Source organism: Moschus berezovskii, chromosome 4, assembly GCF_049115385.1.
Source record: "Moschus berezovskii isolate FMDL1 chromosome 4, NW_MosBer_1.0, whole genome shotgun sequence".
NCBI lineage: Eukaryota > Metazoa > Chordata > Mammalia > Artiodactyla > Moschidae > Moschus > Moschus berezovskii.
The window spans coordinates 14791064-14816223 of record NC_142463.1 but is presented as its reverse complement, the minus strand read 5'-3'; the positions used below and the strand labels follow the sequence as shown (position 1 = coordinate 14816223).

General features: G+C 38.4%; 1 protein-coding gene across 2 annotated transcripts in view; it reads right to left on the bottom strand.

Moving 5' to 3' along the window:
- RLF (RLF zinc finger) overlaps positions 1–25160 on the bottom strand; it is an 87055-nt gene that overhangs the window by 21037 nt on the left and 40858 nt on the right. The window contains exons 2-3 of one of the 2 annotated variants that reach the window (XM_088835171.1): positions 22141–22229; positions 21291–21493 (exon numbers count right to left, since the gene is read on the bottom strand). In XM_088835171.1, coding sequence (XP_088691297.1) covers positions 21291–21452 — 162 coding nt within the window. In that variant the 5' untranslated portion in view covers positions 21453–21493; positions 22141–22229. The remainder of the gene's footprint in view (positions 1–21290; positions 21494–22140; positions 22230–25160) is intronic. The other variant, XM_055403828.2, reaches the window with a different exon arrangement.

The window sequence follows — 25160 nt, the reverse complement described above, 5'->3', positions numbered from 1 at the left end:
CTAGGCTATTAACACTGGAACATTCTTCTAGTCTTACTTTCCACTTTCATTTCACTAAATAATAAGCAAATCTGATTGTGTCTGTTACCTGTCCCTCCTTACAGGCTCTAAATCCCCAAAAAGCCAATACCATACCCTCATTTTGTACTTTTACCTGCTGCTGCTGCGTCACTTCAGTCGTGTCCGACTCTGTGTGACCCCATAGACGGAAGCCCACCAGGCTCCCCCGTCCCTGGGATTCTCCAGGCAAGAACACTGGAGTGGGTTGCCATTTCCTTCTCCAATGTGTGAAAGTGAAAAGTGAGTGAAGTCGCTCAGTCACGTCCGACCCTTAGCGACCCCACGGACTGCAGCCTACCAGGCTCCTCCATCCATGGGATTTTCTAGGCAAGAGTACACCCCACTAAATGCCTGCTTCAGGATCATTGTTTAACAAATAAACACCAGTTAACTTTTTTTTCTTGGGGTGGGGGTAAAGAGAATCTTAGTATTTTGCCCCAAATACCTGTATTTTCTTGAATGTAGAGGAAATGTGGAATACGACAAAAAAATTAAGATGACATACTTCTTAACATCTCATTAGTAATATAGTTATATTACTTGTCTCCACCTACTGGAATAAAGAGGAGAGTGAAAAGGTTGGCTTGAAGCTCAACATTCAGAAAACAAAGATCATGGCATCTGGTCCCATCACTTCATGGGAAATAGATGGGGAGACAGTGCAAACAGTGTCAGACTTTATTTTTTTGGGCTCCAAAATCACTGCAGATGCTGACTGCAGCCATGAAATTAAAAGATGCTTACTCCTTGGAAGGAAAGTTATGACCAACCTAGATAGCATATTAAAAAGCAGAGACATTACTTTGCCAACCAAGGTCCATCTAGTCAAGGCTATGGTTTTTCCACTGGTCATGTATGGATGTGAGAGTTGGACTGTGAAGAAAGCTGATCGCCGAAGAATTGATTTTTTTGAACTGTGGTGCTGGAGAAGACTCTTGAGAGTCCCTTGGACTGCAAGGAGATCCAACCAGTCCATTCTAAAGGAGATCAATCCTGGGTGTTCATTGGAAGGACTGATGCTAAAGCTGAAACTCCAATACTTTGGCCACCTCATGCGATGAGCTGACTCACTAGAAAAGACTCTGATGCTGGGAAGGATTGGGGGAGGGAAGAGAAGGGGATGACAGAGAATGAGATGGCTGGATGGCATCACCGACTTGATGGACATGAGTTTGAGTGAACTCCGGGAGTTGGTGATGGACAGGGAGGCCTGGCGTGCTGTGATTCATGGGGTCGCAAAGAGTAGGACACGACTGAGCGACTGAACTGAACTGCAATAAAAAGCTTAAAAGCATACTAAAAACAAAACACATGCCACAAAATACTTATCAGCTAAAGTAAATTGAAACAAAGGTCACTGACAAGATTTTGAGAATTTCCATCAGTATCTAGAAATACTTTGTACCTGGACAGGTACTGAAATAACTTTCTTATTCTTAAACATGAACCTTATTTCTGGGTATACAAGTATAACACATGCATCAAATAACAATTAAATCTTTGCTTACTATTTCCCTTATCCACTAGCATCCATGTTTCAGGAGGGCAAAATTTTATTTCATTCACTACTGTATCTTCAGTGTACAACAAGGCACATGAAGGAGTATCAATAAATATTTGTTGGAATGAAAGATAACTACAAGATAAACAAGTAAGTGACCACAAAATGGCAGGGTAAGTGGGAAAGACTGAAAACAAGAAGCACAATGTGGATGGGAGTAAGCAAAGAAGGGTTTAAGAAAAATAGCTCTTCAGGGGATACCAGTGTCTAGATGGACAAAGGTGTAAATGACCCCTCAAAAGTTGCCAGAATGAGCAAACAAACAAATGTGAGAGTAGTCATGGCATATGAGGGGAGGAGGATTATCTGATAAAACTGTGAAGAGTGATCTTTATACTTAGCTGGCACTCAGTGAAAGAAAGGTTCAATTAATAAGTAAGATTAGAGACTTAGGATGGGCTTCCCTGGTAGCTGCCTGCATACAGGAGACCCCGGTTTGATTCCTGGGTTGGGAATCGAACCCAGTACTACCCCTTCCAGTACTCTTGCCTGGAGAATCACCGTGGACAATCCCCTGGCAGGCTACAGTCCACAGGGTTGCAGAGAATCGGACACAACTGAGCACACAGCACATAGAGACTTAGGGCAGAGCTCAACTGCACACCAGAAGGTGTCATGAATGAGGCCATGCCATAGAGTTGTGCAGTTTCATATTACAAGAAGGTAACTAGCTAAGCAGGTTAACAGGGGTTAAAATTTAGTCAGCTTGCCAAACCCTAAGCTCCAACATGTGGCACTTCCTCTTAGAAGTGAGACCTCTGAAAGGCAGTCACGTGAGATGGGGGGACAGTGGAGCATGGTATTTCTTGCTGATTTCCATAAACGTACCTGTAGGCTAACGCTAGTGGAGACTCTAGGACATGGAATTTATCCTTTGTGTTTTATGGGGAATCAGAGGTTTTGCTGTTACTGTTTCTTCTGGATATATACCTGAAAGGGATGCCTGGAATTCAGCATAGATTTTAGTTTGATTAACTTATATTTTTAGATTTCTCCTAATAATAAAAATATTTATATTAGAAAACCTGAAAAACATAAAAATTATCCTCAGACCTTACAACTCAATAATAACTAATGTAAAAAATATAGTGAGTTTCAATTGAGTATTCTGTCTATATACACTAACTACAGAGCATGGGTTCAATACATGACTACTGCAAATATGTACCTATTCTAGAGCAAGGCTGGATTATGTTGATTGTATATTTGTTCTTTTATCCTAATGTTCTGTTATGACTTAAAGAGTTTTTTTAATCAGTCCACAAGACAGAAAGGAGAATGTAAACAGATTGTTGAGGCAGAGACAACAATAAGATGTGAAGAAAAAAAAGCATTGTAAAAGTAATAATAATGATGATAATATTTCTAAACCTTATACAGCATTATGCATGTCACATAATGTTCTACAATTTATATAAACTAAATTATTACATCTACACAACAGTCCTACAATGGAGATATAAACTACTGTTATCCCTATTTATAGATTACAAAACTTGAAGCACAGAGAGATTAAGTAACTTGACAAAAGTTTTATAGGTAGTACACATCCCTAGATCTACCCCAGATGGTCTGGCTCTAGAGTCCATACTCTTGGACACTATGCTCTATTGAGATGCTTTAAGGGTAGAACTGACAATACACTATTACTAAATAGAAAGGAAACTATATTCCCAACTGTTTGCTCTTTGAAGGCAAGGAATATGATGATTGTCTTATGTCTGGACATTTACTGAATTGAAATGAACTGACAGTGAGCCAAACCAGCTAAGAACTTAGAAGCATCTGAAAGACTACTCAGGCTCCTTCATTATACACCATGTTAAGCTTCTTCCAAACCCTAAATAGTCTCCTCAGATTTTTCCTTATCAAAATTTACCTCATAAGGTCTGATATACCAGAATCAAAACTCTATGGACAAAGGCTAATGTTGGAAACTCAGGTGTCAAAGACAAAAAACATAACACTTTACCATATGAATTTTATATATAATGGTTATATACTTCCCTGCCAGCCCTTCCAAACCCTAAATAGTCTCCTCAGATTTTTCCTTATCAAAATTTACCTCATAAGGTCTGATAAACTTAATGATACAAAAATATAAATCGTGCAGAAACATTATTAATGACATTTAAATATACCAGAATCAAAACTCTATGGACAAAGGCTAATGTTGGAAACTCATGTGTCAAAGACAAAAAACATAACACTTTACCATATGAATTTTATTTATAATGGTTATATACTTCCCTGGTTATATTCAGCCCTGGTGCTGAATAAGGAATAAAAACAAAGAGTTGGACTTGATAAGAATAATGTCTGAAAATTCTCCTGTGGCAAAGCACTTAGAAATCCTGGATAAAACACAGCTAATGTGTTTCTTAAATACACAGTTGTAAACTCAAGAAAGAAGTGTGAATGGACAACTGCCTTAACTTGCTGGGTTGCTGATAATTTCACTAAGAGGCTTGGGTTTTACAACTTGTTTAGATGATAAAGCTTGAACTTGAGGACAGGAAGTTGGCATTGAGCCCTTCAGTGGAACCCCTGAAGAGCTAAAATCTCAGAGAAAGTACAGACTGAAAGAAGGGGAGAAACGGGGATATAACAGGAAAATATGTTTGTCCATCTCACCCTGGCTCTTGTAGGACCGAAAAGTTTTTGGGAATTTTAATCTGTCCTCATTCAAACTTGGAGTCTGATATAATACTATTCTGTTTGTCTAAAAATCCAAACTGAGAAAAACAAAATAAAAAGATTCTGGCTGGTAATATCTTTGAATCACCCGGTAGAAGCAAATGTAAAAATGATTTATAGAGATACATACTAACCAAGACCTATGGAAATTTTCAGACATAAAGCATACCCCCTTCCATCCCATCAAAACTGATGCTCACAATCCCAAACTATAAAAAGCACAAATAAACAAGCCACTCCAGAAATGTCACCATACACAATAAATAGCAGATTTAGACTCCTGAGAACTTCAGATAATAGAATACACAGCACAAAGACTGAAACCTAACATGGACTTTGGTTGGTTAAAAAATGAAATAAGGAACTAGGAATAAAACCACCACATGACCCAGCAATCCCACTCCTAGGCATATACCCTGAGGAAACCAAAATTGGAAGACACACATGTATCCCATTGTTCATTGCAGCGCTATTTACAATAGCTAGAACATGGAAGCAACCTAGCTGTCCACTGACAGATGAATGGATAAAGAAGCTGTATATACACACAATGGAACATTATTCAGCCATAAAAAGGAACACATCTGAGTCAGTTCTAATGAGGTAGATGAACCTAGAACCTATTATACAGAGTTAAGTGAATCAGAAAGATAAATACCGTATTCTAACACATATATATGGAATCTAGAAAAATGGTATTAAAGAATTTATTTACAGGTCTGCAATGAAGAAACAGACATGGAAAACAGATTTATGGACATGGACAGAGGGGAGAAGGTGAGATGTATGGAAAGAGTAACATGGAAACTTACATTACCATATGTAAAATAGATAGCCAAGGGGAATTTGCTGTATATCTCAGGAAACTCAAACAGGGGCTCTGTATCAATCTAGAGGGGTGGAATGGGGAGGGAGATGGGAGGAAGTTTCAAAAGAGAGGGGATACATGTATACCTATGGCTGATTCATGTTGAGGTTTGACAGAAAACAGCAAAATCCAGTAAAGCAATTAACCTTCAACAAAAAACAATTTTAAAAAATTAAATAAGGGCAATATGAATTTGATAATAATTTGGAGAAAAGTGACAGAGACAAAAACATGTAGGAACCTTAAATGCATATTGTTAAGTGAAAGAAGTCAATCTGAAAAGGCTACAAAATATATGATTCCAACTACATGATATTCCAGAAAAGGTAAAACTATGGAGGCAGTAAAAAGATCAGTGATTGCCAGGGGCATGAGAGGAAAGGGAGGGATGAATAGCCAGAGTACTTTAGGGTAGTGACACTATGCTGTATGACACTGCAATGGTAGATACAAGTCATTATAGGTTTGTCAAAACCCATAGAATGTATAACACCAAGAGTCGAACCTAATATAAACTATGGGTTTTAGTAAATAATAATATATTGGCTCACCTCTTGTTAACAGATTTAAGACATCAATGGCAAGATGTCAACAGGTGACTCTAGGGGTGAGGGAGTACATATGGGGAACTCTGTACTTTTCACTCAATTTTTCTGTAAATCTAAAACTGCTCAAAAACAAAAACACCAATCTAATGATTAAAAACAATGTGATTTTAATAATTGTCTTTTTAGTACTGATCTTCAAGAGTTCTATATATATTCAGCATTCAAGAATTCAGTTCAATTCTACATATATTCAATCCTATATATATTCTTGAGAATATATATATATATGGTTAGCAAATATTTTCTCCCATTCTGCAGATCAACTTGATATACAAAGCTGGATAAAGTCCTCCTTGTTTTTCCTTTTGTCACCTGTGTTATTGGTGTCAGATAAGAAACAACAGCGTAATCAATGGTCTTAAAGATTAATTCTTGTATTTTCTCTGAAGGTGATAATTTCAGCTAGTACATTTAAGTCTGTGATTCATTCTGAGTTAAATTCTGCACATAGTATTAAGGGTCAAACTTCATTCTGTTGCAAGTAGATATCCATTTGTTAAAGAACCAACTACTGAAGACTATTCTTTCCCCCACTGAATTATCTTGGCAGCCATGTAGAAAATCAACTGGCTGTTAAGTGTGAAGGCTTATTTTTGGACTTTCAATTTCAGTCTATTGATTTTTTTTTCCCCCTACACTTTTGCCAGGAAAACACTGTCTTGATTATTGACATTTTTAGTGACCTTTGAAATAAAGAAGAATGAGCCCTCCAACTTTGTTCTTTCACAAGACTGTTTGGGCTATCCAGGGCCCCTTGAATTTCCATATGAATTTTAGGATCATCTTGTCAATTTCTGCAACAGAGAAAAATAGAATTTTGATACAGGCAGCAATGAATCTGAGGATCAATTTGGGGAGTACTGCCGTCTTAAAAGTACTGTTTTCTGGTCCATGAACATGGGATGTTGCTCCATTTACTTCTTTCAACAGAATTTGTGAAATACAAATGAGTCTCGTACTTCCTTTAAAAGATTTATTCCTAGATTTTTAATTCTTTTTGACACTATTGTACATGGAATTGTTTTCCTAATTATATTTTCGTGTTGTTCATTGTTAGATGCATATAGATAAAAATCATTTTTGTATACTGATTTCATTAGAATCATTTATATACAAGATCATGATACATGCAAGCGGAAATATTTATACACCTTCCTTTCCACTTGAGATGCCTTTTAGCTATTTCCCTGACTAATTGCTCCAGCTAAAACTTTCCGTACAATATTGAAGAGAAGTAGCAAAAGCAAACATTCTTGTTCTGTCCCAGATCTCACGGAAAACCACTCAATCTTTCATCATTAAGTATAAAGTCGGCCGTGGGTTTCCACAAATGCTCTTTATCGGGGCGAGGAAGTTTTCGGCTTATTCCTAGATCGCTGAATGTTTTTAACACAAAGGCATGCAGGATCTTGTTAAATGCTTTTTCTGTCTCTGATGACAGAGACAAACATACCTTTTGTCCTTTATTCTATGGCACAGTATTTACATATAACCTACACACATATAACCGTCTGTATACTTTAAATCACTCCTAGATTGTTCATAATACCATCGTGTCTGTCTCTCTGTGACCCTATGGATTGTAGCCCGCCAGGCTCCTCTGTCCAGGGGATTCTCCAGATAAGAATACTGGAGTGGGTTGCTTTTTCCTCCTCCAGAGGATCTTCCCCACCCAGGGTTCAAACCAGTGTCTCCAGTATTGCAGGTGAATTCTTTACCCTTGAGCCATCCCGGAAGCCCAATACAATGTAAAGGTTATGTAAAAAGTTGTTGGAGCGCGTAGATTCTCAAGTTTTGCTTTTTGGAACTTCCTGGAAAATATTCCCCTGAATATTTTTAATCCATAGGTTGGAGGCAGAACCTATGGATACAGAGGGCAGACAGCACTCTTTTATTTTATATTGCTGGGTTTTGTTGAGGATTTTTGCATCCATACTCATAACAGACATTGATCTGTATCTTTCTTTTGATGTCTTCATCTGGTTTTAGTTGTCAGGATAATAATTGCCTCAATGCATGAGTCTGGAAGCACCCCCTCCTCTTTTATTTTCTAGAAGACTTTGTGAAGGACTGGTGTAAATTCTTCTGTATGTGTTTTGTACAACTGACCAGTGAAGGTGTGGGTTTTTCTTTATTGGAAGTTTTATTTTTTTATTTTTTACTGAGTTAACTTTTTTTTTTTTTTTTGAACAGAGGAAAATTTATGCGTCGAACCTGGACTGGTCACTTATGATAATATACATGCTACAATTCCATTCTCCCCAATCATTCCACCTTCACCCTCTCCCACAGAGTCCCAAAGACTGTTCTAAATGCCTACGTCTCTTTTGCAGTCTCTTATACAGGGTTCAGGTTACCATTTTTCTAAATTCCATATATATGCGTTAATATACAGTATTGATGTTCTTCTTTCTGGCTTACTTCACTCTGTATAATTGGCTCCAATTTCATCCACCTCATTAAAACTGATTCAAATGCATTCTTTTTGATGGCTGAGAAATACTCCATTGTGTATATGTACCAAAGCTTTCTTATCCATTCATCTGCAGATGGACATCTAGGTTGCTTCCATGTCCTGGCTATTATTGGAAGTTTTAAAATTATCTACTCAATCTCTTTACTAGTCATAGGCCTGTATATTCAGGGTTTTTTTGTTGTTGTTGTTAGTTTTAGTAGCTTGTTTCATTCTAAGATCTGTCCATTTCATCTTAATAAATCCAACGTTTTGGCATATAGTCATTCAAGAAAGACTCTTATAATCTTTATTTCTGCAATGTCAGTTGTCATGTCCTCTCACTTGTTCCTGATTTTGGTAATTTGAGTATTCTTTTCTCATGTTCAGTCTAACTAAAACTTTTATCAATTTTGCTGATCTTTAAAAACAAAAGCAACTTTTACCGCTTTTTCTATTGATTTTGTTTCTTTATTTATTTACATTCTAATCATTATCATCCTCCTTCCTTCTGCTTGCTTTGGGTTTAGTCTGCTCTTCTTTCCTGTCTTTTAGGGCAGATGGTTAAGTTATTAATTTGAGGTCTCAACCTGGGCCACAGCAGTGAAAGCCCGGAATCTCAACCACTAGGCCACCAGGGAACTTCCAGGATCTTTCTTCTTTTCTAAGATTGACATTTTACAACCATAAATTTCCCCTAAGTGCTGTTCAAGTTGCATCCCATAAATTTCAGTGTGTTGTGTTTTCATCATTCATCCCAATGTGTTTTCTAATTTACCATTTTTTTTCCCCTTCTATCAACTGCTTATTTTGAGGTGTTGTTTAATTTTCACATTATCTGTGAATTTCCCAAATTTCCTTCTGTTACTGATTTCTAATTTAATCCCATTGTGGCCAAAGAACACACTGTATAATTTCAATCCTTTTAAATTTATCAAGGTTTGTTTTATGGCCTAACATATTTCTATCCTAGAGAATCTTCCATGTGCAATTGAGAAAAATGTATATTCTGCTGCTCTTGGATACAGTATTCCACAGAATGTCTGCTTGGTCTAGTTGGTTTACAGTAGTGCTCAAGCCTTCCATATCCTTGTTGTCTATTTGGTTTATCCACTACTCAAAGTGGGGTATTAAAGTCTCCAATCTTCGTATTTGAATTGACTATTTCACCCTTCAACTCTGCCAGTTCATGTATTTTGGGGCTCTTTTGTTCCTCATGGGCTTCCCCAGTGGCTCAGACAGTAAAGAATCTGCCAGTAATGTGGGAGACTGGGTTCGATCCCTGGGTTGGGAAAAGGACATCTTTTTTCGATGTTAGTTCCAGACGGTCTTGTAGGTCTTCATAGAACTGTTCAACTTGAGCTTCTTCAGTATTATTTGGTTGGGGTATAACCTTGGATTACTGTGATAGTGAATGGTTTCCCTTGGAAACAAACAGATCATTCTGTCGTTTCTGAGACTGCAACCAAGAACTGCATTTCAGACTCTTGTTGACTGTGAGGGCTACTCCTTTTCTTCTAAAGGATTCCTGCCCACCATAGTAGATATAATGGTTATCTGAGTTAAATTCACCCATTTCAATCCATTTTAGTTCACTGATTCCTAAAATATCTATGTTCACTCTTGCCATCTCCTATTTGACCACTTCCAATTTACCTTGATTCATGGAGCTAACATTCCAGGCTCCTATGCAATACTGTTCTTTACAGCATCAGACTTTACTTCCATGTCCAGTCACATTAACAACTGGGAGTTGTTTTTGCTTTGGCTCTGTCGCTTCATTATTTCTGGAGTTATTTCTCCATTCTTCTCCAGTAGCATACTGGGTACCCTCATAGGGCTTCCCTCATAGCTTAGGTGGTAAAGAATCTGCCTGCAATGCAGGACACCCAAGTTCGATTCCTGGGTCAGGAAGATTCTCTGCAGAAGGAAATGGCAACCCACTCCAATATTCTTGCCTGGAGAATCCCATGGACAAAGGAGCCTGGCAGGCTACAGTCCATGGGATCGCAAGAGTCAGACACGACTTAGTGACAAAATCACCACCACCACCACCACTGACCCGGGGAGTTCATCTTTCAGTTTCATATCTTTTTGCCTTTTCATACTGTTTCCCTGTGTATGGGCTACTTTTTTTTTTTTTAATAAATGAATATTTTAAAAACTATATTGTGGCAACTCCAGAAATCAGAATCTTCCACCTCTTTGGGGTTTGATATTGATACTATTGTTTAGTGATACTATTGTTTAGTGATACTATTTGTTTAGTGATTTTCTTGGACTAATTCTGTAAAGCCTATATTCTGTCACATGTGGTGTCTGCTTCATTAGCTTAATTCAACAAGCTGAATATGTTGCCTAAATGCCATGAAAAAGTAAGTCTACTTTTTAAAAAACAATTTTTTTTTTGTTGCACTGGGTCTCTGCTACATGTAGACTTTCTCTAATTGTGGCCAGCTATTTTCTCTAGTTGCAGTGCATGGGCTTCTTATTGTAGTGGCTTCTCTTGTTGCGGAACATGGTCTCTAGAGCATGAAGGCTTCAGTTGTTGTGATGCGTGGGCTTAGTTGCCCCAAGGTATGTTCAATCTTCCCAGACCAAGGATTGAACCGGTGTCCCCTTACATTGGCAGGTGGATTCTTTACTACTGAACCACCAGTAGTCTTTTGATTTTTGCCAAACAGTTGTGTGTGTGTGTTGGGGCATCCTTTCAATATTTCAGTAGGAAGTTAATAGCACTGCCTTGCCCTTCATCTCCTACTTGTATGCAGCCTCTCGGTAAACAAGAGTGAGGGATCACAGCCTTCTCAAGTCATTCCTTGGCAGACACACAGCACTATACATTTGTGTTACCTTCCAGAGTACCAGGAATACATCAGAGGTTTTCTAAGTCCTCTATGGATATCCTTTATCTCAGTTTTTCTTTTTAAATTTTTTTTCAGCCTTTTGTTACCTGAACTGGTAATTCCTTCTCAGACAAATGTCATGTTAAATAATTCCCAATGATTATTTCTGCTAAGTGCCCTGGAACAGATCTTTTGGCAGAGTGGGCTCTGAATCAAATAAAAACAAATGCTGAGAGCACAGGTTTTCAGAATGTTGCCAAATAGGTCAAAGAGTGACAATTCTGTAGAGAAGGGCTTTTGCAGAGTTCCAAAACCATTCTGCTTCCTCACATGGCTGCTAGGAAGCTTGCTCGTTCAAGGTTCAAATGCCACCAAGCTCACTGTTCTGACATTCATGTGTTTTTCTTGAATAAAGCTTTCGAGGATTATGGTAAGCCTTTAATTTCCAGAGGTCTAAAAAAGTGAATGCCCTCCACTCTCTGGCTTCAAATGCTGATAAACTGGAACTCAATTTCCAGCACCAACCTTTCCCCAAATCTCACACTGTGTGAACACTGTCTGCTGTTTGTTCTCCCTTGTGTCTTGTTCATCTTTGTATTCCCAGTGCCTTGCAGTCTTCAATGAATATATATTAAATGACTGGAAGGCATGCCTGTATTATAGCTTACAGTAACAATAAGAATGTATTATTATCTCAAAATAAAATGTCTTAATTTAAAAAAGAAAAAAAAAGATCACCTCAGTTGTTGTAGAAAATAAATTCTGGGGCAAGAACAGATGTTATTAGAAGGCTTTCATGATAATCAGTGAATTAAACACCAGTGGTACAAGAGGTAGTCACTGGCATAAAAGAATGTGCATTTTATGACTTGTCTTCTTTAGTTATCATCATGCTTAGGCTACCAAGGTAAACTAGTATTCTGGCCAGTGACATTACTGTAATATTTTCATATTTCCCCTTTCTCAAGAATAATGGTTTTCAATCTAGTATTCTCCTGGTCATTTCTGGGGTATAAGGCAAATAATTTGTTCCTAATGAAGTGAAGCAAAGTGAAGTCACTCAGTCATGTCCAACTTTTCGAGACCCCATGGACTGTAGCCTACCAGGCTCCTCAGTCCATGGAATTTTTCAGGCATGAGTATTGGAGTGGATTGCCATTTCCTTCTCCATTGTTCCTAATAGCAGATCTTAAAAAACAAGCTGGTAAACGTTTCTTTCAAAACAGAGACAAAGTGGATTTAAGGTTATCCATATAATGAGATCTCTCTCACTTGCACCCCTGAGTAGGAAAAAGGGAGGGGTTACTCTTAGCAAGTCTTCATGTCTAATAACCCTGAGTCTACTTTGGGAGAATGATTCATCAGGTTTATAGACATCATCTGAAAAAAAGGCTGTGCTTCTAAAAACCAGGTTTCTTTTAAACTGCAGCAATACCACAGACCAACACTATGCTATCGAGTTGGTCACTTGTATGTTTCTCGAAGAAATAAATGGTCACTGATGCTTCTGATTAAATCCTATGGCTTAATCCTATGAGTATCTGAGAGACACCTGAACTGTCCTACTGAATTCCTGAAAACGACTGGGTCTGACTAACTCTCCACAATGATCCCTACAGTATAATCATGTATCAACCAAAATACCCACATGTAACCCATGAAAGTGGCTTCCCAAGTGGCTCAGTTGGTAAGGAATCTGCCTGCAATGCAAGAGATGTGGGTTCGATTCCTGGGTCGGGAAGATCCCTTGGAGAAAGAAATGGCAACCCACTCCAATTCTTGCCTGGAGAATCCCATGGACAGACGAGCCTGGCAGGCTACAGTCCATAGAGTCACAAAGAGTCAGACATTACTGAAGCAACTGAGCACAACCCATGAAAATAACAGTAAAAGTGAGATCCAAACATACACTGAGTTCTAGGAAGAAGTTTCTTCAAAGTTAGTGAAAAGAAATCTGGGGGACTTCCCTGGTGATCAGTGGTTAAGAATCCACCCTGAAATGTAGGGGACATGGGTTCCATCTCTGATTGGGAAGCTAAGATTCCACATGCTGCAGAACAACTAAGTCCGCAAGCCACAACTACAGAGTCTGTGTGCGGCAACGAAAGATCCTGCATGTCACAACCAAGACCCAATGCAGCCAAGTAAATAAAATATTTAAAAAATAAATAAAAGAACTCTGCTTTAGGAGATAAATATTTAAATTGGCAAACCTTCCACTTCTTCATACAATCTACCTTTAGTGTATTTTCTGAGTGAATATCTTATGCACCATATGACCATAAGGTTACATGAAGTAAACTATCCAGATTTTAACTACATATTTTATTATTCCTCATTCAGGATCTATCTTAATCTTATTTAAACTACACCTGGAATTTCTATGCTCTTGTTTACTGTTTCGTCTATTCCCAAACTGAATTCCCAGTGGGTCCTGTTTAAATGTATTTGCTCTGTTTATCATTTATATACCTAGTGACTGTGTTAATTCCCAACAGTGTTAGACCAGTGAGTAAATCAGGTCCTGTTTGTCTTTGTCTTTTCCGTTTCCCATCAAGAAAAGAAACAAGCCTCATAACCACATCAGACACTGAAGATGTAGTTTATTCAAGGATCAAGACTGAACCCCTACCTTATCTGTGCCAACAACTTTGCAGACAGACTTCGTACTCTTCATAGTAACAGAAGTGCTTCATGTTTAAAACAACTTTATCCTTTATACTATATGTGGAAAACTTGATCTTTGCAAAGATTCTCTTTCTCAGTAATAAAAATATACAAATTCTGGCTTTGAAGCGGACGCCGTCAATTAATCTTAATTGTGCCTGACTAAATCTTCCCCAGCAGAGGTTTCCCATTACACACACCCATTATTGTGATACCCACAGGTGCCAACACGTAAGTACTTTTATTCCCAGCTGTTGCCGAAGTTAATTTGACTCTTCTCCTGAACTCAGAAGAAGATGGCAAACGTGTATGTAACTTTACTGCCTTAGAACATATGCTGATTTTAAACTCCAATTAATGAACATCAAGTGATTCACTGGTCTTTTTCCAAAGCAAATTTTTAAGATTTAATTGTGCTCTCATTTGCAAAAAAAGCATCACTGGATAAGAGACTAAGTATGATGGTACCAGTGTTCCTTTAAAAATAATTTCATGAAGAGTGCCAAATGTTTTCACATCAACATACTTAACAAATTAACCCTAATCGTTATAAAAATATTTTAAGTTGCACCTATACATATATGTATAAACATGAATGGAATGAAATACCACCAAAATGTTTCCTATAAGAACATGACTCGTCAATGTTTACCAACTAGTAATAAGTTGTACAGTGTAAAAAGAGCTGGCCAGGGAGTCAGGAGATATGAGTTCTGGCCTGGGCTTGGACTCAATAATTAGCTTAATGAAGGTAGGGCCTTGGAAACACTACCTCTTGGCCTCAGTCTCACCATTGATAAAACATGGAAGGTTAAACTAAATTATATTTAATGGTTGTAAAACACTAGGAAATCTGCATCTTGCATAGCAAAGGTCAGCAAACATTTTTTGTAAAGGGTCAGAGAGAAAATATTTTCAATGCCGCTGGTCAAATGGTCTCGGTAACAGCTATTCAGCTCTGCTACTGTAGAGCAAAGCCAGTCATAGATAATAAACCAATGGGCGTGACTGTGTTCCAGTAAAACTTTATTTACAAAAACAAACAGCAGGGTAGATCTGGTCCACAGGCCATAGTTTGCCAGTCCCTGTTGTAGAAAAACCAAATCATACTTGCAATAACCCAGTTCCTCATATTCTCAATGAATTTGTTGATATTTGTATAACCTCAGGAAGAAATCCTATTTTCTTGCCTTGTTATTAATAAACCAGGAAAGATTCAGCACAAAGCGTCCCATATTCTCCCATCCTTGCCATTTCTGTCAGCAGCAGAACACTCCCTTTCTTCTAGTCTCTCAAGGTCTCATGAGTCTCTCGAAGGGATCTCTGTACATTATCCTCTATTTTGGTCCTGTCAGCAAGTCCCATTCTTTTTCCTCTTGCTAACTCCAATCTCTTCTCCTAAATCTATTTCTGTCTATGCTTCCCAAAACACTGTTTCAGTCATTTTACTTCCTATATTCAAAACCGTCCTAATTTCTACTGCATCAAAAGTTCAAATGCACTGCCGTTTCCGAGGCCTTACTTTTCCCTATCCAACAGGTCTTATTACTTCTCATAAGACCTCAACATCCTTTCTTTTCCCCAGGCAAGGTGTTCTCCAGTGTACGTTCATTTCTGTACCTTTACTATCACAGTTATCCCTAAACCATTCTTTTTACCTACATAAACCCCACCATTATTTCAAGGTCCAACTCAAGGATCAATTTTTATAAAGCCTTATAAAAGGCTCTACACCATTCTACAAAGATATGCCCTCCATTTCTACATAATCTCGGGGAATTATTATATAGCTAAGTATCTCACTACTGTTTCTGGCAACGAAACTAGGCCACACACACACTTTTGTATTTGCCAATGCCTAATACAATGCTAAAAACAAAACAGGTTTTCAAATAAACAAAGTCTGAGAGAGTAAAGGAAAAGTTGTTATTATAGAAGAAGAATCAAATCCAAGGTCTAGCAATTTGGCTTCTTCTGAATTCTTTTGGCATATATCAGGTGCTGAGACTAACCATTACTCCATCTTACTCTGATTAAGCTTCCCAACACATAATACTGCAGCTGTTATTAGAGGCAAGCAATCTTCCATCTCCTTACCCTTCCCAACATTTCAGTGGCTTTGTAGTACAGTCTGAAGTCAGGGAACATGATACCTCCAGCTTTGTTGTTCTTTCTCAAAACTTTTGGCTACTTGAGATTTTTCATGTTTCCACACAAATTTTAGAATTCTTTGTTCTAGTTCTATGAAAAGTGCCACTGGCACTTGATAGGGTTTGCACTGAAATCTGTAGACTGCCATGAGTATGGTCTTTTTAACAGTAGCAATTCTTCCAATCCAGGAACACAGTGTATCTTTCCATCTGTGTCACCTTCAATTTCTTTCATGAGTGTCTTTTATAGTTTTCTTTTTTTCAGAATAAAACACTTTATTTCTGTAGGTCCGTTTTAGATTCACAGCAAAATTGAGAGAAAGGTACAGAGATTTCCCACTTAGCCGCTGTCACTGCCTCCCCCATTATCATTGTTCCCCCACTGGAGCATGACATTTGTTACAACTGATGAGACTACTTGGCAAATCACAATCCCCCAGAGTCCATAGTTTACATTACAGTCCACTCTTGGTGTTGCACATTCTATGGGTTTGGACAAAGACACAGTGACATGTTTTATACACTATGTTATAGTATTATGGCATTATACATATATTATAGTGTAATTATGATACATTCTATTATCACACAGAGTAGTTTAATGCCCTAAAATTCCCACTTGCGTCACCTAATCTTCCCTCCCTTCCTTTTCAGACTGGCTTCTTCAGTTGGTAATATGCATTTAAATTTCCTCCAAGTGTTTTTATGGCTCAACAGCTCGCGTATTTTTAACACTGAATAATATTCTATTGTCTGGATGTACCACAGTTTAATTATCCATTCATCTGTGTGCTTAGTCGCTCAGTCATGTCCGACTCTTTGCAACCCCTAACTGTAGCCCACCAGGCTCCTCTGTCCCTGGGATTCTCCAGGCAAGAATACTGGAGTGGGTTGCCATTGCTTACTCCAGGGGGGTCTTATAGTTTTCTGGATACAGGTATTTTCCTCCATACTTAAACTCATTCCAAGGTACTTTACTCTTTTTCATGTGACTATAAATGAGATTGTTTTCTCAATTTCTCTGACAGTTCGCTGTTACTATATAGAAAAAGCAAGAGATTTCTGTATATTTATTTTGTATCCTGAACTCATGAAACTTACTGAACTCACTGATGAGCTCTAATAGTTTTTTGTTGGTGTCTTTGGAACTTTCTATGTAAAACATCATGTCATCTGCAGACGGTGACAATTTTATTCTTCCAATTTGGATTCTTCTCCTTTTTTTGTCTGACTACTCTGCAATGCGGGAGACTTGGGTTCAATCCCTGGGTTGGGAAGATCCCCTGGAGAAGGGAAAGGCTACCCACTCCAGTATTCTGGCCTGGAGAATTCCATGGACTCTACAGTCCATGGGGCCTAAAAGAGTTGGACACGACTGAATGACTTTCACTTCCACTCTGGCTAGAACTTCCAATACTATGTTGAATCAAAGTGGTAAGAGTGAACACCCTCATTCTGTTCCTGATGTTAGGAGAAATGTTTTCAGTTTTTCACCACTGAGTATGACGTTAACTGTGCGCCTGTCAGATATGGCCTTTGTTATGCTGAGGTATGTACCCTCTATTCACACTTTTTGAGTTTGTTTTTTTTTTTATCACAAAACAGATGTTGAATTTTGTCAAAGCCTTTATTGCATCTATTGAGATTAACATAATTTTTATTCTTCAATTTAATGTGCTGAGTCACACTGACCAATCTGCAGATGTGTGTGTGCTTAGTCACTCAGTTGTGCCTGCCTCTCCGCGACCCCATGGACTGCAGCCCGTCAGGCTCCTCTGTCCATGGAATTCTCCAGAAAAGAATACTGGAGTGGGTTGCCATGCCCTCCTCCAGGAGATCTCAACCCAGGGATCGAACCAGGCCTCCCGCACTGCAGGTGGATTCTCTACCATCTGAGCCACCAGGGAAGCCCAAAAATACTGGAGTGGGCAGCCTATCCCTTCTCCAGGGGAACTTTCCTACCCAGGAATCAACCCTGGGGTCTCCTGCATTGCAGGTGGATTCTTTACCAGCTGAGCTATCAGGGAAGCCCAGATATCAAACCATAATCATATCCCTGGGATAAATACCATTTGATCATAGTACATGATCCTTTACTGTTGAATTCACTCTACTAATATTTCACTGGGAAGTTTTACATCTATGGTCAGCAGTAATATTAACCCATAATTTTATTTTTTCATGGTGTCTTTGTCTGGTTTTAGTATCAGGGTGATGCTGGCCTTGTGTAATGAGTTTGAAGTATTTTTTCTTCTTAATTGTATTTATTATTTTTGGCTGTGCCTGGGTTTTGTTGCTACACATGGGCTTTCTCTAGTTGCAGTGCATGGGCTTCTCACTGTGGTGGCTTCTCTTGTTGCAGAGCACAGGCTAAAGGTGCCTGGGCTTCAGCAGTTGATGTATGCAGGCTTAGCTGTCCCAAGGTGTGTGAAATCTTCCCAGACCAGGGATCAAACCAGTGTCTTCTGCATTGCCAGGTGGATTCTTAACCACTGGACCACCAGCCACCAGGGAAGTCCTGAAGTATCCCTTCCTCTACAAGATTTTAGAATAGTTTGAGGACAGGTATTAAGTCTTCTCTAATGTTTGGAACATTCACCTGTGAAGCCATCTTGACCTGGAGTTTTGTTTTTTAGGAGTTTTAAAAACTACTGACAATTTCCATTACTGGTAATTGGTCTGTTCCTATTTTCTATTTCTTCCTGGTTCAGTGTTGGGAGAGATAAATTTTTAGGAATTTGTCCATTTCTTCCAGGTTATCCATTTATTGGCATACAGCTGTCTATAGTAATTTCTTACGATCTTTTGTATTTCCCTGGTGTCAGCTGTGAGCTCTCATTTCTGAATTGATTTGGGCCCTCATTTTTTCTTGATGAGTCTGGCTGCTGCTGCTGCTGCTGCTGCTAAGTCACTTCAGTCGTGTCCGACTCTGTGCAACCCCATAGCCGGAAGCCCACCAGGCTCCCCCGTCCCTGGGATTCTCCAGGCAAGAACACTGGAGTGGGTTGCCATTTCCTTCTCCAATGCATGAAAGTGAAAAGTGAAAGGAAAGCCGCTCAGTCATGTCTGACTCTTAAGTGACTCCATGGACTGCAGCCTACCAGGCTCCACCATCCATGTGATTTTCCAGGCAAGAGTACTGGAGTGGGGTGCCATTGCCTTCTCCGATGAGTTTGGCTAAAATCAAATTTTATCTTTTCAAAGAACCAGCTTGTTGAAAGTTTCAATGATCTTTTCTAATTTTTTTTTAAATTTCTCTTTCATTTATTCCTGCTCTGATTCCTTATGATTTCTTACCTTCTACACTTTGGGTTTTGTTTGCTAAGTTCCTTTAGGTGTAAAGTTAGGTTGTTTATTTGATATTTTTCTTGTTTCCTGAGGTAGGCTTGTATTGCTATAAAACTCCCTCTTAGAAGTGCTTTTGTAGTTGGCTTTAATGATGTGGTAGGCCTGCACAAAGCACCAACCACAGGAGAATACGTTCAAGGAGAAAAACATTAAACAGCAAATTCAGAAAATTCATTCGAGAAATTATACTGAAAGGGGAGGAGAGAAACGAGGTGATAGCTGAAAGAAGCATTTCTTTTTAAAAAATGGAAGAAATAACAGCATAAGTGCTGCTAAGATGGTTACAAGCAGAGGGGGAATTGATAGTGCAATAGAGAAAGGAGAACTGCTGCAGCATTAACCTTGAGGGGACAAGAGTACATAGATCTGATACAGAAGTCTAGGAGACTGCTGGCCTTTGTGAGGGGGGAAAGCAGATATAGTTTATCCTCAGAACAGAAGAGAAGGTGTAAATACATAAAAACAGGTAGGTCAATAGATGCCATGGAAATTCTCTTCCAACATTCCCAATTTCCTCAGAGAAAGAGTTTTAGCTCATCAGTGGGGACAGAGATGGGACAGAAGGTACTGTAGTACAGGTTAAAATAAAAAATTAAGAGTATGTATGAAATAGTAACCTCAGAGAGTGGGAGAGTGAATAGACTAAAGAAACATAGTATGACTCAATTAAAGTAAATCAGTTGGCAGGTTTTTCCCCACCCAAACCACTAATGCAGGTAAAGATACAAAGGAGGTGGAGATGTAGGGATAATGAGGATACAGGCTAGTCAAATAAGTATAATTAAGGAAGAGACTGGCAGAGGAGTTGAGGGTATATGACAAGGAGTGGTAACAGTGATTGACTATGGAAAAGCAGGGTGAGGAGGGAAGTGAGTACATGAGAAGAGTGAAGGAGAGTGAAAAGCGGATGGGACCGATAGATGTGTTGGTCCTGGTGGAGTCTGTCTATTAGTCTAAAGATAGGGGCTTCTCTTGCAGCTCAATGGTAAAGAACTCGCCTGCCAATGCAAGAGACATGGGTTCCATCCCTGATCTGGAAGGATCTCACATGCCAAGGAGCAACTAAGCCACACTCTTGAGCCTGTGTTCTAGAGGCTGGGAGCCGCAACTACTGGAGCCTGCGTGTCCTTCAGCCTCAGCTCTGCAACGAGAGAGGCCACTGAAGTGAGAAACCCGAGCACCACAACTAGAGTGGCCCCCGCTCTCAGCAACCAGAAAAAAGCCCATACAGCAATGAAGACCCAGCACAGCCAAAAATAAACAAATAAATAAAATTATCAAAATGGAAAGACAGTTTCACTTGGAGAATAAGATATTTACAGCTGAAATTGTCATAAAAGTTTAAGAATCACTACAGCATAGAACCAGATCCTTGTGATTCCTTCATTTAACAAGAAAGTTCAGTGTAGAGGTAAAATGAGAATCCATATTAAGACCTGAATGGCAGGTAGAGAATTAAAGGTAGATGATGAAATATAGCCTTGGAATTCCTTATTTTTTTCTGTACAATTTATCAAAAGACTAATTCCAACTTTTCTAAGGAAAACAATGACTTAGGCTAAAAAAAAAAAAACCACCACCCTGTTTGTCTGCTTAATTATTGTTCAAAGTGTATCCACAGGTTCTAAAGTCCTATACTTCTCTGCTTACAGAGTTAAATGTATAAAGTAACTTCAGCTAACTGCCATTATATTCAGTTTATCCCTTGACACCACTATTAATAATGTCTACATTTCCCAGAAAAATTGTTAGTTTAAGAAGAAAAAGGGACTTTCACATTTAAACATTTCAAAACAAACCATCGGCCAAATTCGTAAGCATTTATGTGCATATTTTTAATTATCTACTTTTCAAACACACCTAAAAGACACAATTTTATATTCAATGTGCTGAACAGTTAAATACACAATTAAAATGGTACTTATCAGTAGCCTGACCAAAAAAAGTCTTGGTTTTCATCCTGTCATGCAACATTATTAAAATCTAATAAATTCATTGTATGAATGACAACAGCAGTTACTTGCTTTACCTACCTCCTTAATAGCATCTTCATTAGGAAGAATGGAACATAAGCATGTGATATAGGCTTGCTGAAAAGATGACACATTTGAAATTTCTTTAGATTCTGCACACAGTTTTGATAAAGCAGTAGCCTGGGGGATGCAGTTAGATTTCAACAAATGTTTTATTCGCATTTGCAGAAAGAAAGGTCCTTCTTGTGCAATCAATTTATTGACTAGAAAAAAGGAAAAATAAAACAGTTTGATAACATACCACATAACATACCAAGGTTGCGAAGATGAAAGTTTGATATCTTTTGTTGTTTGTTTTTAGCAGATAAAAGTTCAGTTGACATTACTGGAAGTTTATTCTGATCTCTGTATTCATTTAACAGAGCAAAGAGCAAAATAATGTTACTAATTATTCCCATATTACTTAGCAGTTTTATTTTGAACATCAAACCATTAAAAAAAAATTTAGCATGTGGGATCCTAGTTCCCTGACCAAGGATTGAACCCGTGCCCCCCTGCATTGGAAGCATAGAGCCCCAAACCCTGGAACACCAGGGAAGTCCCACAAACACCAAACCTTTTAATAAAGCTACTACTAATATTTCACCAAAATTCATTCTTTCACTTTCTCCTCCCTCACATCCTGATAAGGATAGTAAGGAACAGTGAAATGAACTATAAACATAAGAACAAGGAAAAATGAAGTATCTTGTGTAATATTAACAACTACCACTTAAACACTCATGAGGTATCAAGCTTTGAGTGTTTTTACACACCTCTCATTTATTCTTCACACCACCACCAAGGCAAGTATTGTTATCCCCAGTTTAAGGTTAGGAAAATCAATACTCAGAGAAATTAGGTAACTTGCCAAGGATTCCAAAGCCAGTGGTGGTCTTTCCTCTAAACCAGGCATTTCTCAAAGTGTGTTCCACCGAGCAAAAGACCTGAGAGATAGTCCTAGAAAAAAAAAGGATTCCTTGGTCAAATCTTTGAACAGTCCTGCAATGAAGAAAACTGTTCACTCTTATTTAAACCCAATGTTACCCAAACTGATTTGACCAGAGAACCCTTTTACACATATCATTAACATGACATAAAGTCCATGTTCCTGGTTCAGTACACACTTTGGAAAATGCTGCTCGGAGCAGTACTCACATTGATTTGTACAGTGTTCTGAACAAGCCCTTGATTTATAAATAGTAAATATTCAACAAGTGTGTGGCACTGTTACACAGTATTATTTAAACAGAGGTGGAAATGCACATGTTAAGATGAGTGGCAAGTGAACACTTTAGGTGTTTTAGATGGTTCACCAACACAGTGTTTCTCAAACTTGAAAGTGCCTCTGAATCACCAGGGAAATCCTATTAAAATGCAGATTCTAATTCAGTAGGTCTGGAATGGGATCTGAGATCGTGCTTTTCTAATAAGCCTCACAGATAACATCCATGTTACTAGGTCTACAGGCCACATGTGGAACAGAAATCGTTAAAATGAATGATAAACCACCAGGGTTGGGGGAACCACTGGCCCAATCTTAACTACATATGAGCATCAACTGTAGAGATTTTAAAATTTTCTCTTTTAAAAAAAACAGGTAACATTATACAAGCAAATGACACAAAAGTCAAAAGGCACACAAAAAGATGTATAGTTAAAAGTTGTCTTCCTTCTACTCTGACTCCAGTCTCTTAGTCTCTTTCCTCAAGAAACAATAATCATTTTTGTTTATCATTCCAGTACAGTTCGGAGAAGGTGATGGCACCCCACTCCAGTACTCTTGCCTGGAAAATCCCATGGACAGAGGAGCCTGGTAGGTTGCAGTCCATGGGGTTGCTAAGAGTCAAATACGACTGAGGGACTTCACTTTCACTTTTCACTGTCATGCATTGGAGAAGGAAATGGCAACCCACTCCAGTGATCTTGTGTGGAGAATCCCAGGAACGGGGGAGCCTGGTGGGCTGCCATCTATGGGGTCGGACAGAGTTGGACACGACTGAAGCGACTTAGCAGCAGCAGCCAGTACAGTTTGTTTACCCTTCTGAGTACAGAAGACCTATTTCTTTTCCTATTTAATATATCATACAGGTCATTCTATCACATCACTGTACACTGAGAGCTCAATACTTTGAACAAGTGTGTATTATTCCACTTACAGATCAAATATAACTAATTTAACCAATCCCCTCCTGATAAACTTGCAAGTTGTTTCCAATCTTTGGCAACTGTCAATAATGCTACAATTTACAGCCCTATACAGAGACCATTTCATAATGCATGGCTGTTTATCTATAGAAAAAATTCCTAGAAGTGAAACTGCTACCAGGCTGATGTCCAGTGATTGTACCAATTTATACTCCCAGCACGCATAGGTGGAAGGGGCTCGTTTCCTGTGGCACTTCAGAAAGGTCAGTATTCAGAGCTTCAACTCTGGAGATACTGATTTACCAGATGGAGCCTGGACCTGGGATATGTGTCCGTGTGTTCTGGCTTTAAATTCCACAGATACTCTAATTAATATACAGTCAAGGTCAAAAGGCATGGACAGAAAATAGATCACTTGCATTTGGACTTCTTTATTTTAGTCCCACAAGCACTAAATTCCATAAAATGAACTCACAATCATATCTCAAATAGCTCCTCATTCCTTACTTCTATTTTCAGTAATGGTATTCTCTCAATTTTTAAAAAAAATGAAATTCTGGCATTACCCTCCCTTGCCAACTCCTTTCCTAAGAAAATCAACTTAGTTACCGTGTCCTAGCAATTCTTTTAAAAATTCTCTCCAACCTAATTACTTCATGTTATTTCCTGCCACATCTGTCCCCTCCATCCTAACATCAGATTATGCTCCATTTACCTACTCTATCAAGTACATGCATTTTCACAAATCTCACACCTGAAAACAGGTATGTTAGCTATACAACCGAACCCTTCTAAATTCCCGTAACATTTTACTTCTTTACACTTATTTTTCTCTTTACATATAGTAATAAATGATCAGAGTATATAAAGATTAAGATCTTAGATTTTGGAATCAATTAACTGAGGCCGAATCATGACTCTCACACATACTAGTTGTGAGGCCCTTGGACAAATTAGACCTTCCTGAGTCTCAAGTTTCTTTAACTATGAAACGACTGCCTCACAGAGATGAAAGAATCATAAATGAAATACCAGAATGCAAGTAAGATACTGAGCACAGGGGCCAGGCAGAGTGAATGCTTAATACTACCTGCTATTATTTGTCTCTACGTTACACTATCAGCAGTTTGAGGACAAATACCGTGTCTTGTTAACTTTTGGATAAAACCATGTATTTAGAAACCAAATGGTAATTACTTTTAATCAATCAAAAACTTGAAAATATTTCCTCACCTGGGCTCAAATTCTGTCTCCACAATTTTAACTATATGGCCTTGCCCATGTGTAATCTCTCTCCTGTTGAATGGATTAAATGAGACGGAAAACACAGTGCCCATCACATAACAGGCACGCTATAAATCACAGCTATTATTTCTATGAGGTAAAACTATTTTACTCAATATATTACAGTCACAGTTAAACCACTATATCAATTTTTAACACAGAGATCAAAGCTGCATTTTAAAAACTTTGTTATGTTAAAATCAATCCTTACTTAACTATATTTTTAAAAAGGAATCCATCCATACACTTCAGTATTTAAAATGACACAACAAAGTGTACACTAAGAAGCCTCACTCCCAATTGTGTTCCCTTCTGTGTTCAATTTTCAAACATTTTAATACAAAAAATGTTTAACCATATAGCCTCTCCTCCAGCTAGATAGAACAACTGAACCATTTTGCCATATTTCTTTGTCTAGTATTTCTGTTTCTGAGCCACTTAAAAGTAAGTTGCAAACAT